The 21,040-nt window shown below is 38.1% G+C and overlaps 1 protein-coding gene across 4 annotated transcripts in view; it reads left to right on the top strand.

Moving 5' to 3' along the window:
* LOC126278568 (protein unc-80 homolog) overlaps positions 1-21,040 on the top strand; it is a 953,735-nt gene that overhangs the window by 574,809 nt on the left and 357,886 nt on the right. For all 4 annotated transcript variants that reach the window (XM_049978772.1, XM_049978771.1, XM_049978773.1 and 1 more), the window contains 2 exons: positions 7,158-7,365; positions 14,288-14,535. In XM_049978772.1, coding sequence (XP_049834729.1) covers positions 7,158-7,365; positions 14,288-14,535 — 456 coding nt within the window. The remainder of the gene's footprint in view (positions 1-7,157; positions 7,366-14,287; positions 14,536-21,040) is intronic.

Raw genomic sequence — 21,040 nt, 5'->3', positions numbered from 1 at the left:
TGGTGAAATTACTACATTTATGAATGGCTGCACCTCCAAGACTTAACTGACTATCTAAACTCTATAAAGAAGAGATTCCACTGAATCCATCATAAACAACATTTGGACACCAACATATGAGCTAGAAAAACACTTGACTGTGATGCTCACCCCATTGTGTAGCAAATCCAACATGTGAAATTCAGTGTATTTCATCTAGTAGTTTCAAAGCTTCTGACTAAGCCAGGAAGACATCATGATGAGCTTCAGTGTGGTTTCCCTCTTACTCGGGTAAACATCATAGAAGTCAAAGTTGGGCCATCACTGAAAAAACTCTTTGAATTTGTTCTTCCATCAGCCTACTTCCTGTTTGACAGAAATTACTACATTCAGGCTCATGCCGCGATGGGCTGCCCACTGATAGTAGTGGTAACCAACATGTTCACTGAGGCATTTTAAAAATAATCCCTTGAGTCAACTGTTCGCAAATCCTGATATGTGGATGATATGTGACATATGATCAGCACACATGGATGGCAGCATCTAAAACCTGCAACATCAGAACACATTGCATCTAAGCATCAGGTTCATGATGGAGACAGAAGAGTATAAGAAACTTCCATTTTTACATGTGTTAGTCAAGCTGAGACCAGATGCTATACTGCGACATTTGCAATTACTGTAAACCAATGCATACAGGTATATATTAGAATGGTGTTTAAGTTTGTAGCTTTTTTTTATTTACCAGTTGTCATTTTTTATTTGTAATTCTTTGTTGCTATTTGTGTTTATATATTGTCATTTGGAAATAGTCAGTGGAGCTCTGAACACTACAGTATGGAGTGTGATTGTCCTCTTACTGGGGTAAACCTCATAGGAGTCAAACTGGGGCCATCACTGAAAAAACTCTTTGAATTTGTTCTTACATCAACCTGCTTCCTGTTTGACAGAAATTACTACATATAGGCTGATGTTGTGGTGAGCTGCCCACTGTCTCTAGTGGTAGCCAACATGTTTACGGAGGCATTTTAAAAAGAATCCCTTGAGTCAACAGTCCGCAAACCTTGATTTTTTTTCTATTATGTGGGTGATATATGATATATATATATGATCAGCACACTTGGATGGCAGCACCTAAAATGCTTCCTGCAACATCAGAACACACTGCATCTAAACATCAGGCCAATGATGGAGACAGAAGAGTAGAACATTTCTGACATATTCTTGTGTTTGATTTCATTAGAGGGGAGACAGGAGTGGAGGTACACAGAAACTCTTGCGCCTTGTATGGGGATAATTCCATCAGACAGAGCAAGGCAAGAAAACAGTTCTTATTTTAAGAAGAATCATTTCAATACTCATGACTCTCCATGTTCTGGAAGACCTTTTAGGTTTGATGAAGGTTGATTAAAAGCATTATCCACAATGATCCACATCAGTGTGCTTAACAAATGGCAGATGTGATGAACTGTGATCATTCCACCATCATGTGACATTTGTATGCAGTGAGGAGAATTGAGAGATCAGGTGTATTTGTGCCACATTGTCTAAGTCAAAATCACTAAATCATTTTCCTTGTCATCAATTGGCTTATGAACAACCCTGAGAATTCCATCCTGTACTGTTACTGGTTACAAGAAATGATGTCTTTATGCTAATCCACTGAAGCTCCAAAGAAACTGGTATAGGATTGCATATTGAAATACAGATATATGTAAACAGGCAGATTACAGCACTGCGGTTGGCAGTGCTATATAAGACAGCAAGTGTCTGGCACAGTTGTTAGGTCAGTTACTGCTGCTTCAGTGTCAGTTTATCAAGATCAAAGTGAGTTTGAATGTGGTGTCATAGTAAGCGCATGAGTGACAGGACAATGCATCTCTGAGTAGCAATGAAGTGGAGATGTTCCTGTATGACCATTTGATTAGTGTATCATGAATATCAGGAATCCAGTAAAACATCAAATCTCTGACATTACTGCAGCCAGAAAAAGATCCTGCAAGAACAGGACCAACGACAACTGAAGAGAATCATTCAACATGACAGAAGTGCAACCCTTCAGCAAATTGCTGCAGATTTCAGTGCTGGACCATCAACAAGTGTCAGCGTGCGAGCCATTCAGTGAAACATCATCAATATGGGCTTTTGGAGCCAAAGGCCAACTTGTGTACCCTTGATGACTGCACGACACAAAAATTTATGCCTTGCCAGCAACTGTCAACATTGACATTGGACTGTTGATAGCTGGAAACATGTTGCCTGGTCAGACGAGTCTCATTTCAAATTGTATTAAGCAGATGGATGTGTATGGGTGTGGAGACAACCACTTGAATCCATGGACTGTAAATGTAAGCAGGGGACTGTTTAAGCTGCTGGAGGCTCTGAAATGGTGCGGAGCGTGTCTAGTTGGAGTGATATGGGAGCCCTGATACATCTAGATATGACCATGACAGGTGACACGTATGTAAGCGTCCTGCCTGATCACCTGCATCCAATCGTGTCCATTGAGCATTCCAACTGACTTTGACAATCCCAGCAGGACAATGCAATGTCCCACACATCCACAAAAAGAGGGGCTCCAGGAAGACTTACACTGGCCATCAAACTCCTCAGACAGGAATATTATTGAGCACATCTGGGATGCCTTGCAATGTGCTGTTTAGAAGAGATCTACACCTCGTCATACTCTTATGGATTTATGGACAGCCCCACAAGATTCATGGTGTCAATTCCCTCCAGCACTACTTCAGACATTAATCAAGTCCATGCCATATCATGTTGTGGTACATCTGCATGCTCGCAGGGCACTACATGATATTAGGCAGATTTACTGGTTTCTTTGGCTCTTCAGTGTGTAAGGAAAATATGGGGATGGTTGAGCCCAAATAAAGCAGCAACTCACTGTACAAAGACCAGCACGCATCAACAAAAGATAATGTTACGTAGCTGGCTGAATGGTAACAATGTGGTGTACTACAAATTGCTTCCCTAAGGCATAACCATCGCTGCTGACATTCATTGTCAACAGCTGAAACAGCTTGCAGGTACAGTCAAAGAACAACAATAAGGAAGACTTTGTGAAATAATACTACTCCATGATAATGCCCATCCACATTCTGCTAGCCCGACAAAAAACACTATACTGGAGTTGGGTTGGGAAGTCATTCCACACCTACCATTTTCATCTGATCATGCGCCCTCAGATTTTCACCTTTTCAGGTCTCTGTCAATCAATCTTCAAGGAACTTCCTTTCCAGATGAAAATGAACTTTGAATATGACTCAATGAGCTCTTCACCTCAAAACCTTGTGATTTCTTCAGGTGGAGAATTGAAAAGTTACCCCTGAATTGGCAAATTGTTGTAAATAGTGAAGGAGAATGTATTGTTCCTGAGTAAAGCGTCTCTTATGTGTACCTGTACTGTTAACTAAACTTATAGAAAAGCCCTACAAACTTATGCACCAAGTTAACAATTGCATACTTCCAGCTGCAATGCCCCCTCAAGTGGGAAGGCATCCTCAACACACTAGTGGACAGAATTCACGAAATCTCTGACCAAGAGAGATTAGCAGAGGAATTGCAGAATCTGCACAAAGTTTACCAGAAGCACAGGTACAACCAACGTCAGAGTGAGACTGCCATAAAATCAAAGATGCCGAGGCCACAGATTACATAGGAAGAAGACAGATCTATTGTGACAGCATTTATCTGTTATGTTAGTAAGACACCTTAGAAAATTGTAAATACTATAGAAATGTAATATCAAATGCGCATTTCATCTGCGGCCCAAGACAAAAGCCTTGTTAAGGCTGAGTTAGCCAGTTGTGGCACCAAGTTGTTGAAACAGATCAAAACATTCTGGGATTGTGTTTTAAAAGAATCCATGTAGATCACACATAATGAGATGATAGATAAAGTTTTGGAATAAATAAGACTTGGGGCCCAGCTTTGAGCATGTTCAAAACACAGTGACAGTCTGTAGGAATATCCATTCATTCCATTTCAACTGAAAACCTGAAATAACACAATATAGATGTGCCTCCTCTACAACAGCTGCACCATGACCTCACAGTGGTGGCACAGAGGTTTAAGACAATGGATTGTCTCCTGACGGTGTGCTTCCTCTGCCACTTCACAAGTGGAGGTGCCCATGGTACTTCGAATTTGACCTCAGCAGCAGGAGAGAGGAGACAAATAAGAGTGCGCTCATTGGAGGACAAATCAGTCATCAGGACTGCCTGAGGATAGCAACAAGTTAGCTTGCCAAAATAACACACCGTTCGGGTAATGCCAGCTGGCTGGATATCCCAAAACGTTTCCAAATTGTATGCTGAGAAAGCATAAAATTGCACAAGATTTTATTAACTACAGCATGCACAGAGACATTTGAGCAATCATTCTTCCCATGTTCTTCACACAAATGGAACAGTAAGAAACTTTATTACATGTTACAATGGGAACTGTCCTCTATCACAAACTTCACAGTGGTTTGCAGAGTACAGATATAGATGTCGGTGTAATGTTGTTTGTAATTTAAGTGTTTACATTAAAGCCAACAGCACCATTTTTAAGTCTGATAACTGTATTATGTCCCACTTTATGATATTAAACTCTTTTTCCAGTTCCACTCTTCAGATTATGAAGTACTTCAAGTTATTGCCACTGAATAAAACATAGCAGAACCAGCTGGTTTTCTAAGGTCCATGTTATTGTGAATTTAGCCAAACTTTATACAGATTTTGTGGGCACACATTTAGGCCAAGTACTTGCACCTTCACGTGAATTGGGAAACTGACATCCCACAAAATTGCAAATGACAAAGGTCCTCCCACAACCTTACACATGGTACACTAGGCTTCGAGGCTCAGAATGTTTGGTGAGATTTAGTCAACAGTGCTAATTCTTAGCAGTGCCAAATTTACAGTAGTTTAAGTCTAGGTCTGAATGCTTCTGGATCTCAGAGCCTGGGATCAGTTTGTGTGCTGCTGTTTTGGTAACATATAATGGTAATGGAGGTATCAACCTCTATTGTTTACATGTGTATCTGTTACTCAGCACCCTCACTATAGGATGTGTTTTTCTTTGCTAATTTGTGAGTTTGTAACCCCCCAGGAATATCCAGTATCAATACTGTACACCTCCAATCTACAACAATGCAAGGATGTTCCATGATTTATGCCCCACCTTTCCGTGATATCAGTTTAATTGTCCTCTATATATTTTTGTTTATAAACTTATCTAGTAATACTTGCTGTCATTAATAATGTAATTTTCAGCAACTGAGGATTAAAGCTACCAACTTGTTTTGTTAGGCTACCTACTCCCATATCACAAAGCTTACATTTGCTGACAAATCATCTTTATGGTTCTCTATTTATTTCTAATGACATGTCTCACATTTCACATCCATGCTGTGCTCCCACGTCCAGTCACTCTGCTCCTGTTACTATTGTGAATCTTCTATGGAATTGTCGTTATGGTTGTCTTCTTATCTACATTTACCTGGTATGAAGAATTCTATAACTCAATTCCTTTACAAAAGCTGTTTTAAGTTTTTTTATTTTAAATTCAGTCATTTTTATGACACTAAATTAATTTTTTTTGTTAAAGTGTTGTGGTAAGATCCCATCTAAGGGTCTAATAATGGAAAGAAGATGATTGTAAGTAAATTAAGCTATATATATATATGAATGTAACACGAATGAATTCACACTTCAAACAGATTCTGACAAAGCTCATGAAGGTAATACACCTCAGTTTTGGTTTAGGAGGCCCTCTAGGGTCTCTGTGTCATGTTGATGGGTCCTTCTCCCCAGTTGGTCCCATATATGCTCAATAAAGACCCAATTAGGGCTTCGAGGAGGCCAAGAGAGAGCATGAATCACTGTCTCATCCAAGAATTCTTGGCACATTTGTGCAACTGTAATTAATAAATTGAGTGAAAGGTACAACATAATCCAAAATGATTTCCTGCACAGAACGATGTGCTGTAAACCTCTCCAAATCGTTTGGTGCTGTCATACTGATTCCTGTCTGCACCATCCAAGAACCGCCTTGAAAATGCATCCTAGATGAGAATGTGCAGACCTCAGACCTTGTTCAGACCCTGTCTCTATCATCAGTTGATCACAGGCCAAATCATGACTCAAATTATGGTCAACACTTACTTCCATTCTTGTATTTAACAACCCCAATATTCGCTTCTGAAATGTAGCCAAGCTGTGTGATGCTCTCTGGTGGGTTCTGAGTCTGTAGCAAGTCTAATTTAAAGATTGACTTCTTCCAGTCTTCTCTGGACATTTCTCTCACAGACATTACCTCTCAATACTAGGTGGAGTCGATATCATGCTTCAATGCCAGTGTTATGGTGGTGTTTAAGAATATGTAGTTATATGAAATGATTGTCTTTTGCCAATATTACTTTTCTTGTACCTGATTATGGTTTTCTTGCATGGCTTCCAATTTCCCTGTACCTTCTTGCAGTTCTGGAAGTGTGGTTCTCAATGCTTCTGCAATGTGGTGTATGCTGTGACTATCTTGCACCAAAGCAACAGTTTTTGCTGCATTTTCAAGGCTGAATAGCATGCTTACTCCAGAGAACATATTAAGATAACCACAGAAAATTCCTATAAGCAGATATAATTGAAAGTGGAACAATACAAGATACAACAATAAATACCACAAAACTGGGAAACATTTTTGCTTTATATCCACTGATGCATTTTTCATGGTTTGCAGGAAAAAATAATTAACACTAGTGCACTAAAGAAATGGCACTTCATTGTTTGCTTGAAAGGTGATTCTATTAGAATACCTCATCTAAAACAATAGGGTAAACTGCTACACTTTTGATGAAATTGATAATTACACATAGTTTATTACATGTTACATTTTTTGCGCCAGCCAGTGTAATTATAAATTTATTTTCTAGTCTTTCCCATTTACTTCATAGTTTCTGATATCTGTTTTGCCTCTATGAACTTTTATATTGTATTTGAGACCTAATTTGAAAATAAATGACTTATCAGATTACCTTATTGGTCTTGCAGTTACATTTATTTATTTTGATTGACTGTAAAAATGTCTACACATCACTCAACAAGTTTTTAGAAATTTATTACCCAGCATCGCTACTACCATTTCTGCATTTTATGATGAAGCTAACTTATTGTGGACAGAATTGATCGATTGGGTGAAGGTTGTGCAACAAGTAAACTCAGTGCAAGCCATCAAGAATCTTCACGTGATATGATAGACCAGGAAGGAGAAAAAGCAGAAAAATTTGAGAAGACTAATTTCCAGTCACCAAAGGCAAAGAAAAAAGATCATAAATCTGAGGTTAAAATGAAGGAACCACCACCTGTTCTCAAATATATTAAGCAACAGGTAATACCTTCATGTAATTTAATGAAAATAGTCTGAGTTAGTGAGTTTTTTATTTTTGTGTTTTTTTACAGTTTCTTGATAATATAACTCAGGATAACTCAATCATTGTGCTGTTTTAGTAGGAAAAAATTGTCTTTTACTGTCATTGTCTTCCTGTGGCCGCAGGAGTGTGTGTGTGGGTGTGTATGTGTTTGTCTGCATGTACTTGTCTGTGTTTTTACTATAAAAAGAGCAAGAGCTTGAAACCTTGTGTGAATCGTTCCCTGTTACCTCTTTCTCCTCTCCTCACATCAATCTGCTATAGATGAGTCATTGCCTTGTCCCTATTTTACCAAAGTATGCATACACTTTGTACATGACGTGTACTGTATTAAATATTTTCAAAAAGAAAGTTTTGAAGGTGTGATTTTTCATTGTGGAGACGAACACCATGATTAACTACTGTCTCAACATTTACAGGAAATAAAACAGCAAACAAAAAGTGTGTGGAAGCTGATGGCTTCTGCAGTATAAGATGAGGTCAATTTCAGCTTTGTTTTGCTGAATGCAATAAAAGAATACAAAAGAAAATCATTAACTGGAAAATTTCACAGACATCTTCTGAACAGGCTGGATGAAAAAATGTTTGTGAAAGAAGAGAATCATATTCCTTCAGAAGACTGTACTTGACCACAAAGATGCTTTAGCAGTAGGAAACTGAGATATTGAAGAACATTTTTTTTTAGAATGTCCAAACTATTCTACAGATTTGTTACCTTCCGGATTCCACATATTCCAGCATCTTAAGAAATTTGCGTCTGCAAAATGTTTCATGTCCATTGAAGAATTTATAAAAGTTGTATTTGAGTAATTTGCAGATCTTTGATCATTACATGCAGGAATGGAATTCAATAATTGTAAAAACATTGGATAAAATATGTGGATGTAGATGATGACATATAAGAAGAGCCTTTGTTTGTATAAAACACAATCTTTATCTGTGAGACCAAGAACTTTTCACACTGTTCTCTTGCATGCCAAAAAATTACTCATGCAATGACCAGCTGAATAAATATGTATGTCAAGTCAGTTTTCAAGGTGTATACTACCGGAGGCAACTGGGAGATCCAGGAAAAACTTGGGAATTTTTTCATATGGGAGGAAACCGGAGAAAACCTGGCCATTTCTTAGAATTCCAGGTATTTTTCGTTGTTTTAGTTTTCAGTTAAATTTTTGTGATTCTGACTGGTAAGAATAGATACTCTAACAAAAGATATTACTGTATCCTGCTACTGCAGAATAATAGTGCAACAATAAAACGTGAACAAGAAAAAAAAGGAAAATAAAACATAAATTGCAAAGGAAATGTGCCATATACAACAACAAAACACAGTGCTCATACAAGCTTTTGCCAACAGCAAAAGGTGTCAAAGGCTTTAGGAAGACTATGCAATACTTCATAACAACAAATTGCCTCTGATGAGTGTGGCGTCACAACTGTTTACATTAGATTTGTTTTAGCAGTTATGAGTGGACTCATGTGCATGTACAGTTGAATGGTATTTGAGTGGTACCTTCTCCCATTTCTGGGTACATAAACGTGGCTGTTTTCTGTGTAAGCAGTCGCACCAAGCAGCTAGGTGCAACCGGAAAAATTTCACTGCTGCGCCCAAGCTGCCAGATTCACGCATGTGCAGTGGGCCCGGAACTACGAGGGACGGGTGGGGGGGGGTGGGGGGGGGGGGGAATTCATATTCTTGAGGAGAAAAAACCTTGTTTCACAAAGTGCCTAGCATCAAGCGCACGTTGGTGTGTCGATTACTCATACGATTTTGATGCACATCCATGTTGGTTTTTGAACAGACTCTGTAAGTTGATTTCTGAATGAATCATAAGCTACCCGGGGTAGCTGTACAGTCTGAGGCGACTTGTCACAGTTCATGTGGCTCCCTCCATCAGACGTTTGATTCTCCCTCGGGCATGGGTGTATGTGTTGTCCTTAGCCTAAGTTAGTTTAAGTTACAATAAGTAGTGTGTAAGCCAAGAGACCGATAACATCAGCAGTTTGGTCCCATAATTTAAAAAAAAAGTAAGTCCATTTTTGAATGCGTGCATAGTGTGCATGATGTCTCTGTCAGCGGAATCCTCGACGCATCTAGAAATAAAGTCCTGCAGGCAAAAGGGGACCAGGGTATACAATCTGAGCAGAGTAAAGCCGAACGAGTGAACACCAATTTCTGTCTGATTATGTTGTTGTTTGGGTATGCTAATGATCAATATTGTTATAATTACAAGGGAAATCCATAGATTCAGACTACCAAAGTGGAAATAAATGACTAACAGGAATAACAGGTAAGAAAGATTACGTATTATCTTCTTGGTGTATCCAGGAAAATGAAATTTTGTCAGAAAATTTTTGGCCAGATCGCTACACTAGTAAGGGCCAGTTATACAGACCCTGTCTAGCAGCCGCTTACGTTCTATTCTGGAAGTAGCATGGAAAATGATTTGTACGAACATAACAGTGCCTAACCAGATAATAATCAGTTATAACTAAACCGGTGATTCTGGATGGGTTAGTGAAGTTAACTGGCAAATAAGTTTTGACAAAGGCAGGAATAATTCCAGAATTAGTCATGATAAAATTGTTTGTTAGAACGAAGAAGGAGAAGAAATGGGGACATCACACAAATTAGGGAAGAATATGACGATTCCAAATTTATATAAAAATGTTGTACTATTACTTTTCGATCTCATGCTTGAGAAACTGGAGCGTATGAACGAAATATGAAACTGTTTTCTAACATAAAGCTTTTTGCTTGTAGTAGGCCTAATAGGCGTCTTCGTGAATTATATTCTGTTGTGTAATAAAAATGACAATTTCTGCCAAAACAGTCTTGTTTATTTGGTGTGTGTTACAATTTCTGCAGTGTTAAAAAGGCCTATTTTGTTCTACCTAGCAGACAGTGACAAATATACATAATCAAATAGAGAAACCACAACAGTCTTGGGTACTATTTGTATTAACAGCTTATGCAGTATTAGACAACAATATTTCGATTTTTCATGTAGCAAAAAGTTCGACAAACTTTGATGAGGTAACTGATTCTTTCGCCGAAAGGAAAGCACGCCATGTAAAGCTGTATCAGGATTGGAGAGAAAACAATTCTAGGAGCTAAGGATTGAAGAAATGTGTAGTGTATTGCATGTCTCTTGTCTTTACTGGTTTTATGTATCCTATATTTAATTTTATTTCACCCAAAACAGAAAGTTATTAGCTAACAGGCAATAAAGAGTGCAAATTTTCTGAAGAATTCTTGTTCTCCCGATTACAAATAATCCCATCCATAATTAATTCCAAGATTTTTTAAAAGAGGGGCAGGATGTCAAACTAGTTGACTGTAAGCAGGAGAGGCACCACAGGACATTATAATTTCCACTGACCTGAATATAGTTTGATGGCATCCAATGCAAAATATACATGTTTCAATTCCACGGAGCGAAATACAGTGACGTGCGATAAAACAGTGCTGTGTGAAGAGGGGTGGCACTGCACTCTGGAACACTTAAGACCAAATAACATGTCTTACATGTCCTCGAACATGTATGTTTTATGTATCAGACTCTTCAAAAAGCTGTGCACTACAAAATGAACATATTTTTGAAAATTCGAGTATTTTTTTTTAAATTTTTGACATCATATCTCAAACGCTCGAGGGAGGGGACTGGTCAGAGGGAGGGCTGAAAGTGCAAGGAAGGGGGGGGGGGGGGGGGGGCACAATCTTAATTTTGCCCTGGTTCGGAAATATCGTAGATCCGAGGCTGATGTGCAGAGCAGTCTGAGTTATAGTGAGCAAGTGTGTAGTCTCCACATGACCTGTGTTTACATTTAGTGATTTTGGTGTTTCCTCTTCATTTACTGCTCTCACGTCAAATGAAAAGAAAATGGATTTCTGAGACCGGGAGCTATCAAGTGAATTAAAATACATTCACATAATTACAGAAGGCAGATATATGTTATTAGTTTCAGATTTTATTCTACTTTTCTGACAGCCATGCTTTAATTTTCTTGCAGAACAATGAAGTTATTTTTGACAGTTTGCTAAAGAAATTTGGTTTTTATTAATCTTGTATGCTGAGGTAGTCAGTGTGTGTGAAACAAAGTGTTTAGTTCCACACTATTGACTAATTCCAACCGCTCGCTGCATTTCAAGTGCACGTTTTCATCTTCTAGCATGTGTGGCATTATGCCATAAGAAAGAATCAAAAATGAGTTAATATGGTACTGGTACTCCAAGAAAATTTACATCCCAAAACCCACAGCTAAAAGCTTAATATCAGGCCGAGGCCTATTTCATTGGCAATCAAGACATACAAATGTGCTCATTAACTATGCACCTTAAATGTGCCATTATAGTATGGTTCATAAAATTCCAATGCTCTTGGAGTATTTTTTCTTTTATGACATAATGTAAGATCTTTTAATGTTTTACACGTACGACGATATGGGCTTCCTGTGTCATAACAGCTGCCAAAGCACGGTGGCGCTTGTTATCTGGCACGTTCTGACGACTATTGAAACGAACCTATTTCTAACAGGCCACAGGAAAATAATGCAAATGGTGGTTGAAAAGCGTTAGTTTCAATGTAAATTTCCTTTTACGCAAATTGAACTATGTGCAAGAATGTACAATGAATTTTGTAAATCACAGAGCGTTTGATGATGAGCCATGTAGAAGTATTTTAAGCCCAGAAGATCAGACATTCATGTCGTTATTATGAGCAAATTGAAGTAGTGCTATGGGAAACTCTCTCTCCTCTGTGCTAGCTAATTTATTTGTGGAAAACTTTGAGGACAAGTCACTGGATTTGGCTAAAAATTTTACTCCTGCATTTGTGTGATATATCCTAAAGAGTAACACATGCAAAAAATATCAACATTATATGTGAAAGCTTAGCTTCTCTTTAAGCTTATTAACCTTAGAGACCAATATTATATGTGAAAGCTTTGCTTTTCTTGTAGCAACACTATGTATATTAATTTAAAACATTAACTTTCCTGTTTGTGTATCCGCGCTTCTTAATAGTGATATTGCTATTAGCTGACTACATCACATGTCCTGTGGTGTGAATACCCGCTGTCATCAGCTGGTGAGATCACATGAAATGTGCTATGACTGGCTTAAAAAAGTGCATTGCAATCTCGATTACAGTGGTTCAGAAAGTAACATGCGGTGTTTGGTGGAATTCGAATTTATACTTTCATAATACGAAAATACAGAGTGTACATGTTGCTGCACATCAAAAATCTTTCCAGAAGGAGTTTCCATCCCTGACTTTTGTTTACTAAAGTGCCGGGAAATTCTATGTCCATGTATAAGAACATAACCATTCAAAGGATTGATAAGTTTTACAGTTCTGAGGGAAAATATACTGTATTTTAATAACAAGGAAAAAGTGTGTCTTCGTCCAGGAGAAAGTGTATTTTTAACCAGGAAAAATCCGGGAATTTTTTTTCCTTGTCCGCTTATACACCCTGGTTTTATAAAACTATTACCCTCACTTGCTCTGTGTTGTCATCTAATTTTTATGGATATTTTGAGGATTTGTAACAATATTCTGAAAAGGAAACGAACATCAACTATCCCACCAAAGGCAGGGCTACCTGTCAAACCAGTCTACAAGCTAAGCTGCAACTACTGTGCTGCATTCCATGTGTGCATGACAGCCAACAAGCTGTCTGCCTGCATGAATGGCCACCGACAAACTGTGGCCACAAAACAAGTGGACCACCTCATTGCTGAGCATGCTGCCAAACATGACATCCTTCATTTCAATGACTGCTTCACAGCCTGTGCAGTATGGATCCTTCCCACCAACACCAGCTTTTCTGAACTGCACAGGTGGGAACTTTCCCTGCAGTTCATCGTACATTCCCGTAACCCTCCTGGCCTCAACGTTCTTTAGTCACTATCTTCAACGATCCAGTGCCTTCCCTGTTTCCATTCCAGTGGTGCACAGCTGTCATTCCACCATCACACTCAGTCTTTTTTCTTCTCTTCTTTTCCACTACTTCCTATTCCCCCCTCCCCCCCTCCCCACGTCTCTCCTGTCCACCGTCTAATCTGCAGTACTTAACTGCCCACCAGCCCCACCATACTATCCCTCCCACTCCCCACCCCAGTCTCCTTCTTACCCCCTCCCAGTCATGTCTCCCATCATGCTCTGGTGCTGCTGCTCGCAGTGTGGTTTCAGTTGCCTGAGACTGCAGTCGTATGTGTGAGTTGCGTTCATGCAAGCGTGCACTTTTGTGTGTGTGTGTGTATGTGTGTGTGTGTGTGTGTGGGTGTGTATGTGTGTGTGTCGTCTATTGTTGACTAAGGCCTTCAATGGCTGAAAGCTTTATTTGTAACAGTCTTTTTGTTGTGCCTATCTGCGAGCCAACATCTGGCGAGTAACAACTTTACATCCATTCCGTCCTAGATTTTCTATTGTTTCATTATCTTGAGGATTTGTTATAACACACTGAACAGCAAATCCCCATGAAAAAACTAATTACTTTCTTAAAATTTCATGGCTACTGAAAATCTCTACTGCTAAGAGTAAAAAATTCTGCAGTGCTTCCTCAGTTCTGGTGTTAAAAAAGTTATGATGTACATATTCATCACTGGTGAAAGAATCCAGATGAACAGTTGACACCAGCACTTATTGTGTATTGAATTACTGTGCCACAACACATGTCAAAATTTTTAATGATACCAGAAGCAGCTGTGTGATTCATCACAATAAATTTATAAGCATTTACAAAATTGTCCTTTGGAGCACCTTGTGTATTCATTAATCTAGTGCATGATATAGTCATAAGTGAATTTAATATTATTAAATTCATACACCTTACTTTATTCCATTTCACATTAAAGTTCAAATAAAAATAATGTTTCAGGTGCGTGAAGTTTTCCATGCTCCACTAGCAGTACTAGTAAAAGGTGCTGTAGTACTTTCTGAGGAGCACTTTGTGAATATGCTTCCTGTAGCATGGGAACTCCTACTGGAACACAGCCAAGAAGTTGCTGCTGTAGCAGCTTCACTCTTTATTCTTGGTGCTGTGCGAGCACCAACACAAGCAACAGATATAATGCACAATGGCCTCCAGAATCAGACACCTGCTGTTCGTATCAATGCAATACTCAGGTTAGTTCAGCTGAGACCATGAGTGTTCAGCAGCATGCTTTGTTGGAAAAAATCATTTTAAAAATAACAATTCATGTGAGATTAGATCAGATATGATGTTCATTGCGCTTACTCATAGGGAAATGATGTTCAAGGATGTGAAATATGCAAGAAAAACGAAAATACATTTACTTATGTATAAGGGAACTGATATGCGCAAAATAGGTAACTGATATGTTAGTGACTGACATTTCAACTTAGATATAGGCATAGCTCTAAACTATGAGATAGAAAAAAATATTCTAGGGCTTCTAAATCTTATCATTCACTTAAGGCAACACTTTGTTTTGATTTTTTAAAGTCATTTTTCATGTTGTTCTGTTATTATCTTCATGTTTATCTTAATGAACATTAAGCCATGAAGAAATTAAGACTCAGAGCATGACTAGATGTCAAAATACTTTTGAAAATACATACCTCATCTGTGACCTAGTGGTCACTGGATTGGCTGCTAATGTGGAGGTTCTCTGGTCAGTGTCTGTTGACAGCCTTAGATTGTTCTGTTCTGGACTGTCTGGAACTGGGTTTACTGAGTCTTGTGAATCCAATTGAGGAGTTGCTTCTGTAAGTGTAGTGACATTCACAAACAAACTACTAAGATGATATTAAGTGTAAATACATTTTGTAATTATCATGTTATTAGACAAGACAGAATTAATTATATTAGTAACATCAGATCATATTTTTCTAATATGACAGATATGTGGCAACAACTATTCTCAGTGACCATTACCCAGGAGTCAGTGCAACAGTTCAAGTTTCTGAAAGCTGCTTTCAGTATAAGCAATATGTTTGAGACATACTCATGTCTAGAGAGTATCCAATTTTCAGAACACTTCAATTTGTGGGATTGATAAACAGTTACAATAACCTCTCCTAATTTGCTACCTTCCTCCACTGTGTTGTCTCTAATAAAACTGAAGGCCTCAAGCACCACAGCAAATTGCTGTAATTTAGACTCTTTACAGCATTTTCTGACAAGTGGTATTAACTACAATTTTCATCTATACTTGCAAAAAGTATGCTGTAGTACACTGTCATTTGCCACTCACCCTATTTAAATACCCTTGATAGATTACCATTTTGTAATTACAGTGTAAAATAAAGAAAGATACATAAAACTGGAAGACAGAAGTAATTTAATACTTGCAATGACTCACTAATGACTTGAGAAAGTCTTAAATTTTCTGATGCCAAGTATAAAATAATACCATTCTGTGTATAAAGTGGTTCAACATTAACAGGTTTCTGGGTTCATGTGTCATATAGTCTAGGCAAGTTGAGCGAATTTCCTGTATGCCTCGCTAGACTTTCACACTTCTGGCTGCTAGCTTGACGTGTTTGCACAGATACAACTGGTATTGCCTTTCAGAACTCTTAGTGCACTAACAATTTTCCAACATTTTTTGGAGCATCTGATCCAAAACATTCCAAACATAGTCAATTACTTGGATGATATATTAGTAAATGGCACTACAAGAGACAACAGCTTGCAAACTTACATCTCCTGCTTCAGACACTTCAGCAAACTGGACTAAAATGCAATCTACAAAAGTGTGAATTCTTCCAAGAGCAAGTGGAGTACTTAGGATACATATTGAGTTATAAAGAATTTCAATGAAGTCATCACAATGTGGAAGCAACAGAAAAAATCCAAGTGCCTGCAAAATTCACAACCTTTATTCTTCTAATAATTTCCGGGTATGCAGCCGGATCCCGTTGACATTCCGCCACAATATTTCGGCCCAGAGACGTCCGGCCATCATCAGGTGAGAATGTCGACGGGATCCGGCTGCATACCCGGAAATTATTAGAAGAACAAATACGCCGGGAAAATTTCAGAAGTCACTTCACAACCTTTAGTCTAACTTACAGTGTGACTAACACACGTTGTAACGTATAAGAAAATCTCTGAGGTAGTAAACAATGAGAAAAGTTCGAAAACATTTCAGTGCGTCATCAAGGAATGGGCTGAAATTAAAACTAGTGATGGCTGCAAGTGAAATGCTACCTAACGTGACCAGATATTCTATCAGTTACATGTTGGAAGTAGTTACCAATATAAGTACAGTGATGCTTTTGTATCTAGATCACATTTTGGTCTATCAGGAACTAAATTCGACGGAAACTGGTCCAACTTCACAGCACTATACCAAACCCTCCCCACACTCACTATGGTCAACTTGCTCCTCTTAATATTATTTTCTTTCATTCAGTCTGGAGTGTGTTGCAAATTGAAAGGCTTGTTCAGCAGTTCTGAGCACTTTTATAAGCACAATTTCCTGATTGCATCACAGCAAACATTACAGGTAGATATTATTTTTCTTTCCTTAGTGTATAGCTTTTAATAAACGGGTAATGAGCAGTAGTAAAATTAAGAAAGGCTATGCATTATATTGTATTGCATTGTATTTTTTATTGGTCCTGTTTACATAGCAGCTTAAGCATAAGACATTGGACAAGTCAAGTTATAAATATACAGGCTGAAAGTCATTTCAAGGCATACATATTGAAGGCTGCAATAATACACTTTACACATAAGTATTTATGTAACACATTTCATGAATTTAAATATTCTTCAATAGAGTAAAAGCAGTGATGCTGTAAATATGACTTTAGAGATTTTTCAAATGTATTTATCTCTGTGATAGCTTTTATGTTTTCTGGAAGTTTGTTATAAAGCTTAACTCCCATGTCAACAGTGCCTTTTTGGCACAGTTCTGTGCTGATTTGAGTCATATGTAAGTTTCTGTTTTGTCTGGTAAAGTGATCATGTATATCACCGTTTTTTTGCAGTCTCCAGTCCTTATCTATCACAAATAATTTAAAGAACAAAAAGGCTTCCATAATGTATACAAATGGTAATGGAGGAATACCAGATTTCTTAAACGGGTTTACAAGAGTCTCTATAGGCTTGCACCCAAACAAGATTCTAATGTCCCATTTTTGTAGTTTAAAAGTGCTATTAGCTGTTTTAGAGTTTCCCCAGAAGGTGATCCCATATCTAATACGAGAATGAAAGTACGCATGATATGCATTCAATACTGTTTTCTCACTACAGCATGATTTTAATGAAGAAAGAAGGTAACATGTTTTGCTCAGTTCTGCATTGAGATATTCAATATGCTTATTCCATCTGATGTTACTCTGCAGCCAGAGTCCTAGGAATTTGGTTTCAGTAATGTTACCAACTGGTTCGTCATTGATAGAGACTGACGGGATAAACATGTCCTTGTTAGGAACATGGTGGAATTTTAGAGCAATGGTTTTCTTACTGTTTATTACAAGCTGATTACTCTGTGCCGAGCTGCTAAATTGTTTCGTGACCGCATTTACCATCTGCTGTAACTGTTCATCGTTGTTTCCTTTTAGTAGAATCGTGGTGTCATCTGCAAATATGATTGTTTTGAGTGCATCAACATTTAAGCTTAGTTCATGTATGCACTGCCTGCTTACAATTAGTCAGGAAGGAACTGATCCACTTGGTGGACAGACCTCGAATACCATATGTTTCAAGCTTTGGTAGCAGAATTTTATGGTCCACCATGTCAAAAGCATTTGACAAGTCAATGAATACTCCTATTGTTTCCTGTTTTTTGTCCATCAGGTTTAAGATGGAATTGATGCACTCATAGACGGCAGTTGTCGTAGACCTCTTATTTCTGAATTCATGTTGTTCATTACATACGATGCTGTTTTTATTTATAAATTTCATAAGTTTGTCATACATAACTTTTTCCAGTACTTTAGAGATGCAGGAGGAAATTGTGATGGGTCTGTAGTTATTTACAGGTACATTGTCTTTATCACCTTTTTTATATACAGGAATAACTTTTGATGTTTTCAATACATCGGGGAAAGTGCCTGCCTGAAGTGAGCAGTCACATAAGTGTTTGAGTATTTCAATTAGGTTTGGTGCACTCTTCTTTAACATTGTTTCAGGTATACCATCAATACTTGCCGAGGGTATTAGGTCAGGAAATGAGATGATGGTAGTCGTAGGCAAGGTTTCTCATATGGGCAGCGAAATAACTGCTGCAGCAGAAGTAAAAAGGATATGAAATGTTGTCTGGAAAAACAAACAATAGCTTTATTGAAAAAGAAAACCTGCTACATCTGAAAATGAATTCAAATATTCAAGGCGTCTACTCCGAAAGTATTTCTCTCCATTTCTGCTGTTATTTGATGATGTAGGTAATAGTCGGTAAGCATAAAAAGTGGTAATAAATGGGCTTTAACCATGATATGAGACACAGACATGGGAATATTACTCAAAGGGTTAACAATTAGGTTTTCTGCTCCTTTTAGACATGTAGGCATACCATCATATCTGTCATTCGGATTGCATTGTATGCACATCTGTTCATGAAGAATTCCTGCTAAGAAAACGAAATCTTCTTGTCACTAACATAGTCAAGGACTCACAACATTGTGCACCTTATTTGGCAACTGTGTTGGTATGAGAGTGATTTGCGGCTGTAGTACTGTGTTGTATCTGCTACATCCATTTAATATTTTCGTGTTATCTCAATCAAATATTGTGAATAATTACCACAGAAGGAGTAGTTTTGAGTTAGGAAACGAATTTCAGTTCAAAGTGGTCGCTTCATGCAAAAGGTGGCTGTACTCTCATGTTTCACATTGCGAGCTGTATACATCAGCTACAATTATGGTAAGGGCTTTATTTACTATTTTGTGAACAAGTCACTGCTGTAGTAAAGTGCTCAATTTGTATAACTATAGCTGTTTTTTTCATTAGTCCCAGTTTTTCTGCAAAAGCTTTATCTTATCAATTTCTTCCACTACTGCTCTTTTTTAAGTTCTAATGGCTAAGGGACCAAACTGCTAGTATTATCAGTCCCTAGATGTAGAAACTACTTAAACTAACTTATAATAAGGCCAACACACACAACCATGCCCAGGGGAGGACTAGAACACCTAACCGTCCAGGGGGGGGGAGGGGGGGGGGGGAGGAGGGGGGGATACAGCTGCCTGCTTTATGAATTCCAAGAGGGTAGCATTATGGAAACAATAATCAGGCTACTTAGACTACTTAACACACAGACTTCCTCATTATCCATATGTGCGGCATAGCTTTCGTGTTAACGAAAGTAATATCCCATTATACCTCTTCTTAAATCTCAAATGAAATGAATGCCATGAGGAATGGAATATTTGTTGACTGCGTCTCTTCTTTCTTCCATCCCTACCAACATATTTCTTCACTCTCATGGTCATCATGACATTCTATATGTATGCTGCAAATGAAACACTGAATCACCTATTTTGCTTTCCCTATTTATAAATGACATACTTTTGGTGCCAACAGCCTTCTTACATGCCAGAAGCTGAAACTTGTATGATTCTGGATGAATGATAACTGAATGCCTCAAATGTATACATAGTCCACAAGGTGACATCAGAAACTATCAGGGGAGAACGCCGCATAAAAACAAAACGTGCGCACGCATCTTCCCCCTGAAGAACCATATCAGACAATGACGACAAGCATTTTGCTAAAGAGCTGTGTCGTAAGAGAGCTGAGAATTTTCAGCGTGGTAGTAAGTATCTGTCAACTCTGTAATAGTGGATTTACTTCTGGGTGTAGCCTGACATAACCTCTCTAAATTCACTTGGCATTCGTTGTTCACATCGAAGACTCATATGATATAATCCACTGTAAGATGAGACACTTAGAAAGTATATTTAATTTCTAGACTCCAAGAACAGCATTCTTCACATTAGTAACACAGGTTTGTGTGTTTAATGTTGTATTTTGAAGCTCAGGCAATATCGCAGTGACTATAGTCCACCCGTTGCCGCCATTTGTGTTGTTAGCTCAGTGGTTCCCTTATGTATTGTGAACCTAGTGCTATAAGAGATGGAAGTTCCAACCTCGGTGAAAGCCGCTGAACACAACCTTTTATTTAACATTTTAATTAATGGAATTGCAAACTGCTAGTAAAAATTCCTTACATGAAATCTGAAGAATGCCTCTACACATAAATCTTTGAACAATTTCAGCTTAGTAAATTATGTTAATATCATGGATGTCTGCTGTGCAAATGCCAAGGTGCTTCGCTGTAAAATAGTTTCTGAAAAGATTCAAACCAACTGTCAATCATACGAATTTGAGCTTTGTTCATCATACAGATCTAATATGTCAGGAGGTTGTTTATGAAGTGAACATGTTCATTAATATAGTTCCTCTCTTCTAAATTTTTGCAGTAGCATTTAACTGTAGACATTTTCTGACTGCGGCATTAGCAATTTCTTTCTGTTCTCTGAAACCTCAAAAACAATAATTTTTTCTGGTTTAAATCTGATGAGCTTAGCTGTCACTACTGATCAACGTTAAATACTTCATGAATCCATACATGGAACTCCAAATGTGCAGTGGCCTGCACTGCTACAGAGCATGCATTGCAAGGTATTCGCACAGTTTACCGCATAGACTTACCATAAA

This window comes from Schistocerca gregaria, chromosome 6, assembly GCF_023897955.1.
Source record: "Schistocerca gregaria isolate iqSchGreg1 chromosome 6, iqSchGreg1.2, whole genome shotgun sequence".
Lineage (NCBI taxonomy): Eukaryota > Metazoa > Arthropoda > Insecta > Orthoptera > Acrididae > Schistocerca > Schistocerca gregaria.
The sequence above is the reverse complement of the archived record's forward strand: the minus strand, read 5'-3'. Positions and strand labels throughout refer to the sequence as shown.